This window comes from Polypterus senegalus, chromosome 6 (assembly GCF_016835505.1).
Source record: "Polypterus senegalus isolate Bchr_013 chromosome 6, ASM1683550v1, whole genome shotgun sequence".
In the NCBI taxonomy this organism is placed as follows: domain Eukaryota; kingdom Metazoa; phylum Chordata; class Cladistia; order Polypteriformes; family Polypteridae; genus Polypterus; species Polypterus senegalus.
The window spans coordinates 185,334,046-185,346,144 of NC_053159.1; the positions used below are offsets into that span (position 1 = coordinate 185,334,046).

A 12,099-nucleotide genomic window follows, 5' to 3' on the forward strand; every position below is an offset into this window, starting at 1 on the left:
AAAGAGGAACGGGCGAAAATGGCCAAGGATAGGTGTGCCAAGCTTGTGGCATCAGATTCAAAAAGACTTGCGGCTGGAATTGCTGCCAAAGGTGCATCGACAAAGTATTGAGCAAAGGCTGTGAATACTTATGTACATGGGATTTCTCAGTTTTTTTATTTTTAATAAATTTGAAAAACCTCAAGTAAACTTTTTTCACGTTGTCATTATTGGGGTGTTGTGTGTAGAATTCTGAGGAAAAAAATGAATTGAATCCATTTTGGAATAAGGCTGTAACATAACAAAATGTGGAAAAAGTGAAGCGCTGTGAATACTTTCTGGTTGCACTGTATATGATCTGAAATTTTCACTTGGAGGATCTGTGCAGAACTTTTTCAAAACTTGGCAGAATCTAATCAGTAACATTTTAGAATAAGCATTTAAATCAAGGAAGCGGATTCTCTTCCCTCTTTTTTTATTCCATTTATTTTTTATTTATTTATTAATTTATCTATTTACTTATTTTTCCTAGTTTAAAGTTCTACTCTGCTGGCCTAACTCTCTTTCTCATGGGTGGGGGTTGATTCGTTTCAAACCCAGCTTTGTTAAACTTGACTTGCTTGTATGGAATGTTGTTAGATTTTAATAAAATCAATAAAATGCAAAAAAAAAATAATAAAAAAACGTGTTTCTGCAGTGTTCAGCCTGAAAGGCACTATATAAAAATCACAGGCTTATGTGTAACTCCAACTTGTCACTTAACTCATCTTGGCTAACAAGACAGAAATTTTATTGCACTTAGATGAATGCTTACAATGAAAGGTGCTATATTTAAAAAAAAACAAACAAAAAAATCCAACCACACAAGGTTGCCTGTTACATTTATCCCCCAGCAAGCAGTACAGAAATATGGAGTTACTGAACTACACCCACATAGTGCCTTTTGGCAGTATTCATCATGAAAGGCACTATATAAAATGACAGGCTTAAGGGTTCAATTCATGTGTGACACCATGCGAGTCACTTATCTCATTTCAACAAATGAGACAGAAAAATTGTGAGACTGTCATACAATGCTCTTTATAAAGATGCACTACCGTATATACTCATGTTTAAGTTTTCCCGCGGATAAGTCGGGGCTTGATTTTATCATATAATTTCCGGTATTTAATAATGTCGCTTGCATAAGTCAAATGCAGAAAACTCACGCTATTGGTCCAAGAGATTATGCTATGCTAACACCCACCTGAGAGAGGAACCACGGAGCATACAGCCTTTTTTTTTTTCTATGTATTGTGTCTACGTGACCACATGGTAATACCCAAACTATTCCGAAATGACATTTGCACCGTTTTGTGTATCTCACACCTTTATAGTAAGAGCATCCCTTACCTACGATGGAGCATTCAATCAGAAGAAAATATGAAGCTAGTTTGAAATTAAAAGTCGTTGTTAAGTGGCAAAAGAAATTGGTAGCTGCGCTGCTGCAGGGGCAGCCTTAGGTATGTGCAAACTGTGCACCTGCACAGGGCCACCAACCCAATATATATATTAAATATATAACAAAGAGAAAATAACGACACAGCTGACATCTGAAGCGAGGCTAGTGCAAGTGGGCAAATTAATGTTTCACTTAGTTTTAATAAAGTATTAGTGTTAGCGCAATAGTCATAGTGAATATCTGGTCGGATAGGGGACACGAGACATTCGCATACCCATTCTAAGGAAAATTAAGAGATTTCGAGTACACAAATCTGGTTATTCGAAACGAAAGAAAAAGTTGGCTCAGGAGGCTTTCTATACGTCACAGGAAGGAGCAATCCTGAACTTTATTAGAAGTTAAACGCTTGTGTCATGACCACGAGGCCACTATGTAGTGTCCGCAACGGACGTGGCCATCCGCCGTGCATAAGATACCATATTGACATTGGCGGGCGAAGGGCCACTGATTCTTTCTCTGCACAGGGCCGTCACAAGCCTAGAGCTGCCACTGGCTGCTGTAACAAAATTCGATGCGTCTGAGAAACTTAAACGACATTGGAGGAAGCAAGAAGATGTTTAAAAAAAATTAAATAAATAAATAAATATTAAGCGTCGCATTTTTGAATGGGAGTCTGATTTTATGATCGATTCTTTGGATTTCAAGACCTGACTTATACGCGAATATATACGGTATATAGAAACACAAGGTTGCCTGTTCAGTTTCTCCGCAGGTTGGCAGTACAGAAAATATGGAGTTACTGCGCAGCACACATAGTGCTTTAAGGCTGCATTCTGCATGAAAGGCACTATATAAAGTTACATTCTTAGGAGTAACCCCAAGTGGTTTAACTTTACCATCCTCGGTCAACAAAAGAGAAATGTGGAAATGAACACAATTGGAAGATTATTATGAAAGGCACTACCTAGAAATCATAAGGGTTACCAGATCAGTTGCTCAACCAGACCCATCACAGCTCAAAATAAAGTGAGGAATTATTGACCTGTACCCATATAGTTCCTTTAAGCAGTATTAAGAATAAAAGGCACTATATAAAATGAAACATTTATGGGTTTAATCTTCATGCGTCTCCAAGTGAGTCATAAACCTTTTCTAAGCAAGCATGAGAAAATCTGGACTCTATCAAACTTGGAAAATTACTCACTGGGAAAGACAACATATTGAAAATCACAAGGTTTGCAGTTCAGTCTCTTGTGTTCCTGACATGTCAGGGCAAACTGTGCTAAAACATGGAATTACTGAACTGTATCCAATACCCATACACACATAGCACTTTTAGGATAAATTAGAGGAATGACACTAAAGTAAGATAACAGGCTTATTGTATCAATCCCAGTGCGACTCCAGGTGAGAGTCACTTAACTTGTTCTCTGCTAATGGGACAAATGCAGAAATTGTTTTCTCCAAGTGTAATATTCACTGTGAAAAGCACTAAAAATAAAAAAATAAAAAATCACAAGATTGCCAGCTCAGGACTTTCACCAACTCCCTGAGCCTTCATGACCCAAAATAAAGAACTGAGCAGCAGCCATAAGCCACCTTCAGACAGTACTTAGCATGAAAGGCACTATATAAAACAACAACGGTATTGCTTCAGTCCCAGCATGCCCCCAGGTCAGGTAAAGTGCCACTTATCATTAAAGGCGTTATATATAATATGACAATCTTATTGGTTCAATCCCAGTGCGACCCAGTGTGGGACACTTTTCAGATCATAAAGAAACACAGGAACTGTAGCATTATACCTGTAAATTTATCTGGAAAGGCACTACATTAAATGTTTTAGGGCGGATGTCGACTTTTGTCATCACAAGGGGGTTGAGAGCGGATTTGGTCTAAAGTCAACATCCAGGGGCAGAGGCTGTAAAAAAAAACAAAAAAAAGCTGTAAACATTGATAAAACCTGCCGTTACATTACAGGTAGACCCTCTTGGCTAGGAGGACTGTTCGCCTTCACATCGAATGCGCGCGAGTAGCATAAAGTAAATGGTATCTAGAATGGTATTAACATCAAGCAAAAGAGCAAAGCAAATACGCAAAGCAAAATGCTCCTTGTGTATTATTTATTTATTGCATATTACTGCTGAATCCGATTTTGATGCAAGTGATCTGGAGATCGAAAATGAAAGTCAGGTACTGTACCTGCATCAGCTGATCAGTCCTCAGCTGATCGTGCAGATGATGAACCTGTGGCGAAGTTCACCCTGGGAGGACTAGCAGACAGAGAACTGTGGGAGGCAAGCTGGCAAGTGGACTTCATCACATGACACGGCCTGCTAGTGGACGCTACGGATGACTGGCCACTCGACTACGTCAGGATGTTTTTTCCCCAGAACGTGCCTTTCAGCTTATGAAAGGTGATTCTTATGGAAAATTGACATACTTTTGTGGCTCATGGGACATAAAACAGAATGATATTTGTCATAAATAAGTATTTTATGCCGATTTATTTGTGTAACCATTGCTTTGCAAGTTTTTTTTTGGAAAAAATATTCAGCCCTGGGACAAAAGAAAAAATAATTAGCCCTAAAAGAGTTAAGAAAAATAATAATTAAGGTTGCCAGTTCTGCCTGAACCCAAATATTGGTATCCTAGCAAAGTTCACAACACAGAAATATTGAACTGTACCTGTAACGTGTCACTAAGCCATTATCACCCTGGAAGACACTCTATAAAAAGGACACTCTTATTGACTCAATCGCAACGTAACCCAGAGTGAGTTACTAAGACGCTATGTAAAAATCCCACTACTGACACAAGTGTACATCCATCCATACGGTCACAGGGCATTCTAGAATCAGTTGGGACAAAGGGATGGGCTGAACAAGCAAATGAGCCTAAAATGCGAACGACAGCGCTGAATCCATTTCTCACGTACCTTGAATCCTGGGTTTCAACCCTGTGCCGTGACAGGCATATTCGTTCAATCCCTGTGCAGCAAAGAATGGGTCATTCAACCAATTTCAGTTTACAACAGAATAATGTGACAACTGTAACAGTATACTTGTAAAGCAAATTGAAACAAAATTTATCTCGAAAGGCATTAAATTAATAAGAACAAAACAACAAAAGCAAAAAACTCGCTGATTTGGCCTGTCCCCAAATAATCAATGCCATATCATATCTCACAACACAGAAGTATTGAATATTACCTGCAAAAACACACTGAAGAGTCCATGAAATGACATGCTTATTGGCTCAATCCCAAAATGACCTGAAGTGAATCGGTTAACCCGTCTCAGCTCACGCTGGAGAAAAACAGAAAGTAAAGCACCTTGGGAGAATGTTCACCATGAAGGACACTACTTACAATCACAGAGTTGCTCGTCCAATCCAACTACTGACACAAGTGTCCAGGCATCAATGTGGGCACTAGGCATTTTTAAAAATCAATTAGGATAAGGGATTGGACGACCAAATAAATGGAAAAGGAGAAAGAGTTGTTTCTTTCTTGCTGGAAGTTGGCATGGCAGTGTGGTGGGTAACGCTACTCTTTCACGCACGCAACACCATGGATATGAAACCCATGCCATGAAGAGCTTGAATTGGTTGCCTAAAGGGGGCTGGCTGGGTGGTCTTGTGGCCTCGGAACCCCTGCAGATTTTTTTTTTCCTCCAGCCGTCTAGAGTTTTTTTTTTTCGTTTTTTCTGTCCTCCCTGGTCATCGGACCTTACTCTTATACTAAGTTAGTGTTCCCTAATTTTAATCTCTTATTTAATTTTGTCTTTTTTCTCTTTCCTCATCATGTAAAGCACTTTGAGCTACATTGTTTGTATGAAAATGTGCTACAGAAATATATGTCGTTCAATTCCTGTGCAAGCCAGAATGGGACTATTAACCTATTACAGCTCCGAACACAAAACAATTGAAATAATATTTACTAGCCAACGCCCGCCGTAGCATACGGCGGTGTAAGAATAGGAACGGGAAATGGTGAGAAAGGATTGCAGAAATCAAGAAGAAAGAAATCCTTCATGAAAGACGCAGATAATGAGTCGAACAATCTAACCCTAGAAAAAGCCACGTACAACTGACCGTGGCTGAAGACTGGTTGTTGTAGATTAACGCAAATCTTTGCAAACGTAATGCAAGGTGGGATGTTTGAAGTAAATGACAATGGTAGCATGGAGAATCTCAGAAAGAGCTTGAATTTCAGCTTCAACACTATAAACTCTAGATGTTGCCATGTATTGATAGAACTCCTGACTTGTTGTGATAACTCGACTTGCGTTGGGAAGAACAACAGGAAGAACGTCTCCAAATCTGTCCCAATGTGATGCAATGAAATCTACCGCCCTATGTCGTAGTGAAAGTGCATTACCTTCATCAACCGTTTGTGTCAAGAAATAACCCACTGATAGGAACAGGCAGTTGCCGGATCCCGGAATAGAGATGACGTTGTACAAAAACCCGTCGACAGAGAAGATACTGTCGTTCATTTTATAACAAAGGCTTAGGATACAACCGTCACAGTATAACGAAAATAGCAAGGAGCGAAACCAATGTCAATGGTTGAGAGAGTAACTTCCTGTAGCAGGCTACGGAAAAGACTCCCAGGCGCACACATGGCCGAAGTGAAAGGTCACGCGGTCAGGCTAGATATAGAGCGGTGACGTGACACCAATGGGGTCATGAGAGAGGAGCGGGGAACGTGTAGTCCGAAGAAGGAATAGGAATCGAGAAAACTGGCATGGGGGTGTATGCGAGGCCGCAGGCAGCGTGGAGAAAGGTTTGGAAGAGGAGGAATAGGAATCGAGAAATGATGTGTGGGCTACGTGTGGGGGGGACCGGGTTTGAAGAGGAAGCAGGATGACCCAGAAGAGAAATACAGTGGAACCTCGGTTCACGAACGTCTCGGCCCACGTACAAATCGGTTTACGACCACACACCCGGTATACGAACAAGCCAGTTTCCCTTTCAGTATGTACATGTTCAGTCACTCCCTGTGCATTTCGTGTGCAGCGACCGAGCGAGAAAGAGAGGCACACACACACAAGCGCGAGAGAGAGGCACACATACACGAAAGAGAGAGCGAGCAAGGAGCGCGTGCAGGAGGGCTGGACACATAAGGTAGAAAAGGCTTGTTTTTGTTTTCAGTTCAGTTTACAGTGATCGGTTCATAGCGTGCATTGTGGCAATGTAACTTTTCTTGGTGGTTTATTAAATTATGGATTTTTCAAATGTTCATTTTTTTTCCATGTGCTTAAAACTAATTACAAAAAAAGTGTTTTTAGCGAGAGGTTCCTAGCACTATAGCGCAAACTATTCCAGTGTTAGTTTTCTCTGTTCAAGGCTTTCTCAGTGTTATTCAATGTTTTTACATTTAGTTTACTATTACCCTGTGCATTCTATGGTGTAATTAACTATATTTGTGCTTAAAAACTCAAAAAAATATATATTTACATGAAGTTCGTACAGTCTGGAATGGATTAATTGTATTTACGTACAATCCTATGGTGGAAAATGCTTCGGTTCACGACCAAATCAGTTTAAGACCATAGTTTTGGAGCGAATTACGGTCGTGAACCGAGGTTGCACTGTATACAGAAGAGATTCTGAGGGGGAAAAAAAAACACACAACACCACAAACATAAGGTTGTTGGTTCAGCCCGTGGCGAGATATTCCGGGCACAAATCAACTTCAACCACAGAAAAATTAAAAGTGTACAGTGAAACCTCGTTTATCACGGTTAATCCGTTCCAGACTCTACCGTGATAAATGAATTTTCGCGAAGTAGGATTCTTTATTTATAAATCGAATATTTTCGCAGTTACAGTATAGAAAACCTGTTTACGACCTTCTAAATACGTTTTTTAACATTATTAGAGCCCTCTAGACAGGAAATAACACCCTTTAGTCACCATTACACTCGTATTACCCAATATATTAGACAAAATAAGACATATTAGACGTTACAAATATCATATTACTAGGTGCACTCGCCTTTTAAGGTGACCGACTTTTATCCTCAATTTTTGTGCACTCCATGTGTACATCAGGCATGTAAGTGTACAGAATGAGAACATCAAAGTGCCCATTCATAACATCTCCCGAAAACCTACGTTTTTTTTTTATCCCCTCAAGTGCCTGTCCAAAGTCGTACAATGTCAGCCAGAACTCCGCCCACATCACGTCGCTTCGTACCTCAAGCCGCAAGTAGTAAGTCTGTAATAAGCTGAATACCGCTACGCTTTGCACTCACGGGACAGAAGGACAATCCCGAACGCTTTTATCTAGTAGATTATTGTACTGTACATTTAATTGCACACAACCACTAACCTATGAAGGCACGACCTCAGTAGGGGAGTCTTCAGAGGTGGTGCAGTACCTTCAGCAGGTGCGTTGTTGTCTTCAGTGAAGAAGTACTAAGCAGTGGGTGTCTGGGTGCGCAGCTGAAGAACATCTTGATAGGCAGTTGCTGGCGCTGTCTTTTCATATGCGTGAGGAGGCTTTTGGAGGGTATTGCCATCTTTAATCATATCCAAGAGTTTCACCTTCTCCTGGATAGTAAGCATCTTCCTCTGGCGCTTAGTTTTATTGTCAGAAGGCTTAGAAAAAGCAACACGTTTAGGGGCCATCGTAGGGCTTAGATAAAAGTTCTCAGAAAGTGACGCAAGCGTGTATGAGAAAAAAATCGCGATAGAGTGAAGCCGCGAAAGTCGAAGCGGGATATAGCGAGGGATCACCGTACCTGCAAAAGGACAACAAGTAATGATCACTCTGAAAGGGGCTATACAAAATGACAAGCTTCTTGGCTCAATCCCAATTATTATCACTTGTTACTTGCCTGAAAATTTACAGCATTTGAGAAGTACAATTGGTTACATTTCTTTTGTTTTTTCCAACTGGAGCACAGGCAGGCAGGTGAAGGGACTGGTTCATGGTGAGTGTCAGTGTCAGGATCTGGGCATGAAGTCCAAAGCCTTAATCACTACGCCACCCTGCCTATGTCACCTGGAGCTTAACGCTTCTTTGCTCACACTGGAGAAAAATGGAAACTAAATCCCTTTAGGAGAATGCTCACCATGAAAGGCACTACATAAATCCACAGGGCTGCGAAGGGGGTTCAAACCCACTACTGACACAAGTGTACAGACATCACTATAGGCATATGTAGGCATTTTTATTTATTTATTTATTTTTTACTTCGAATGGGATAAAGGAATCAGCCAAACAAGTAAATAAATGTAAAATCTGAACGACGTACCTGAAAGATGCCAGAGGGTGACATGGTGGCGCAGTTGGTAGCGCTAAGCAGGATGCACCCATCTGCGCCATGACAAACTTAATCGGACACATAATCCATTTATCTCATAAAAGACAAACATGGAAACAGTGGAACTATACTTGCAAAGCAACTTGAAATAATATACATCTTGAAAGGTGCAACATTAAAAACAAAGTGGCGGATTCAGCCCGGCCCCAAATATACGTGTCCAGTCACAGCAAGTCAGGTCAAGTCAAGTTGGGGGAGCATGCACTGGTACTGTGCGTTGCCGCACCCACTACACGACGAAACAGCTCGGGATCCCAGTTGGCAACCCCCCCAGGCAGACACGCAGTCCAGTCCCGCCCTCAGGAAATGACCCTCTATCTGCCACAGCCAGGTGTTACGTGGGCGATCCCTTGGCCTGGTCCCCAACAATGAGGATCCTACGAGCTGGATCACCCTCAGGGAAACGCGCCACATGGCCGTAGTGCCGTAACTGACGCTCCCTCACAATGCAGGTCATGTGCCTCATTCGGGACTCCATGAGCAACACCAAGTCAAACCAGCGGTACCCAAGGATTTTCCAGAGAGACCCACATGAAGGAGTCCAGTCTTCATCACAGGCCACTGCATAGCGTCCATGTCTCACAAACAGGGAGCACCAGGACTCTAAAGACTTGGACCTTCGTCCTTTTGCAGAGATATCAGGAGCGCCACACCCCCCTTTCCAGTGACCTCATGACCCCCCCCCATGCTCTCCCAGTCCATCTAATGACTTCATAGGAAGAGTCACCAGACACATGAATGTCACTGCTGAATTAAGTACTGTAAACCTCTCAATGACGAGGTCGACACTCTCTCCGCAGACAGACACACTGCTGATGGCCGTGCCCAAGAGGTCATTAAAGGCCTGGATCTTTGTTTTTATATCCAGGACCCTCTCAAGCCCAGACACTCAGACCCCTCACTCAGTCTCTCGAGCGCCCCAGTCACAGCTCACCACACAAAGATACATTGAGCTGTACCTCTAAAATGCTACTTAGCAGTGAGCACCATGAAAGACAATATATAAAATGCCACCCTTATTGGACTCAATCCGAATACGTCTCAGAGTTGGTCACTTAACCCTTCTTAGTTCACAATGGAGAAACAAAAATGGAAACTAAATCACCTTAGGATAATGTTTTCCATGACTGACACTAGGTTGCTGGCTCAATCGCACAGCAGACACAAGTGTACAGACATCAATATGGGCACTGGGCTTTTTAAAATTGATCAGGATAAAAGAATCGGCTGAAGAAATAAATTAATAAAAGTTCTGACAGATGGGCTTAAACCATTTCTTCCATGCTAAAGTGTGGCATGGTGGTGCAGAGGGTAGCACTATCCCCTCATCCTGGCTTTGAACCCTGTGCCTAGGGTGTTGACTTTGTAAAGTTTGCAAGTGTTCTTCCTACATCCTCGAAACACATGCAAGTTAGGGTGGGTGAGAGAATTTGCGACAGACTGGCAAAGGTTGGTTCCTACGCCACAACCTCCAACCCTGCGCAATCCCATATTTGATTAGGTGGGAACGAGTGTGGCAGCTTAGACTTCTTATAGGATCCCTCAGTTAAACCAGCACTGGGGGGGCCTACTGGGGAAAACTGAAGCCAACAGAACTGAGGGGTGACTTGGCAGACCTCGCACCCTTACTGATGCCAGCCCGGTTTTCAAAAGTTAACTGGCCTGTGTTACCTCCTGCAGCCAGAAATGAACCCTCGTCTGCGGACTGGAGTTTTATACAGTAATCTAAATTAAGAATGCCAGCGAATAAAACTGAAGCATCAAATGCGCAGGTCTGATTTACGAAGGGTTGGAGGTGACGGACAGACCGATGGGGCTGCACAAGCACACCGAACGCGCCGGTAAAGGCAGGATTTAGAAATCACTGAAAGTAGAAACAAAAAAAAAACGAGTCCCGCCGAAGTAGCCTCAAATTTTATAAAAGTAGCAGAAGCGCAATCACAGCCCCCCACCCAAACTTTAAAAAAAAAGTACACTTACTGGGTCTGGTCGGGTTTGTAAAAGTCCACCGAGTAGCCGAAGTAGCTGCCCTGGGGTCCCGAATAGACGAAGGGGTTGTCCGTGTCCAGATTGAAGGCGGCCGCGGACGATACGCACAGCCAGAGTGCCAATGCCAGTGCCGGGGCCGGGACGAAGCAGACGCGGCGATGGTAGCAGCAGCTACGACGGAGGCGGCCACAGCGGTCCATCACGCACAGTAGATAAGGCTCAGGGTTATGAAGTCTGTCTGTCCCACTGACTGACTGGCTGGCTATCCGTGTGTGTGTGCGGAGAGCCTTGGGGGCGTCGCGGCTCTCACCTCTTCTCTCTGCGTCTCTCGCTCTGGCTCTGCGAGTGAAGCAACAAGGGTTTCACGCCTCGACGCTCATCTATGATTAATACTTTCTGCCAGACAGATAAACCGCAGCTGCCGCCTTATTTACATAGCTCGCTCGGCCGCCGTCCGTCACTCTGTCACCCCGTCTTGTCGCCTGTACGAGCACGAGCGTGTCTCTCTCTCTCTCTCCGGCTCTGTCTGTGCGGTGGACGCGCCAGACTCGGCAAAACAAACTCGCATTCCGAAGCGATGGAGCCGAAGACGACTGAGAGAGAGAGAGAGAGCGACAGGAAGTAGGGAAGAGAGGAAAAAAAAAAGAGCGCCTAGCTGAAGGCCGACACTTCCGCAATCCGAGATTTATCAATGGGCTGCGGAGAGGGGCGGAGCTTCGAACTCACGGTCACTCAGGACTGCGGTCGGCAGATAAGCAGCAGCAGGGGGACCAGACGTCCTCCCGATCTTAGGCTGTACGTCCCGGTTTGGCTCACCAGACGTCCCGTTTTTATGGAATTAAACAGAACGTCCCGTTTTCAGGCGCCCAAAACGCGACCATCTGACATTTAACGATTTCATGTGTAATTTATACGAGGCTCACGATACTCCATGGGGAAGAAAGCACATACAATTGCATGTCCATTTTTACAAATTATTTTATCTTTTATTTTTTTTATCTTATTTTCAAAGCGGCCATCTCTGACAATAGTCATAGAGCGTTAAACAATATTTCATAAACACTATTGTAAAAACATTTAAAAAGTGACTGCACCACTCGGCAAATTACTCAACTTAATGAAACGCTGCTGAATGAAGAGAATCCAGGGGTAGTATTTGGAGATGGAGTCTCAAATGAAGGGCTGGTAGACCAAAAATAAGGAGGGAGGAAGAAAAGGAGGAACTGAAGAGAATGAAGAATGGAAAGACAACAGGACCGAATGAAAAACCAGGAGAACATGGAAGAGTTTAGGTCAGTGCTTTTCTTTGCCCGGACTCCTAGAAAATGTTTGATTTATTTTTGCACCCTGTAC

At 43.0% G+C, this 12,099-nt stretch overlaps 1 protein-coding gene across 1 annotated transcript in view; it reads right to left on the reverse strand.

Moving 5' to 3' along the window:
- Positions 1-11,367, reverse strand: part of itgav (integrin, alpha V) — a 158,539-nt gene extending 147,172 nt beyond the window's left edge. The window contains exon 1 of the mRNA XM_039757720.1: positions 10,738-11,367. Coding sequence (XP_039613654.1) covers positions 10,738-10,946 — 209 coding nt within the window. The 5' untranslated portion in view covers positions 10,947-11,367. The remainder of the gene's footprint in view (positions 1-10,737) is intronic.
- Between the last annotated feature and the right edge of the window lie 732 nt (positions 11,368-12,099).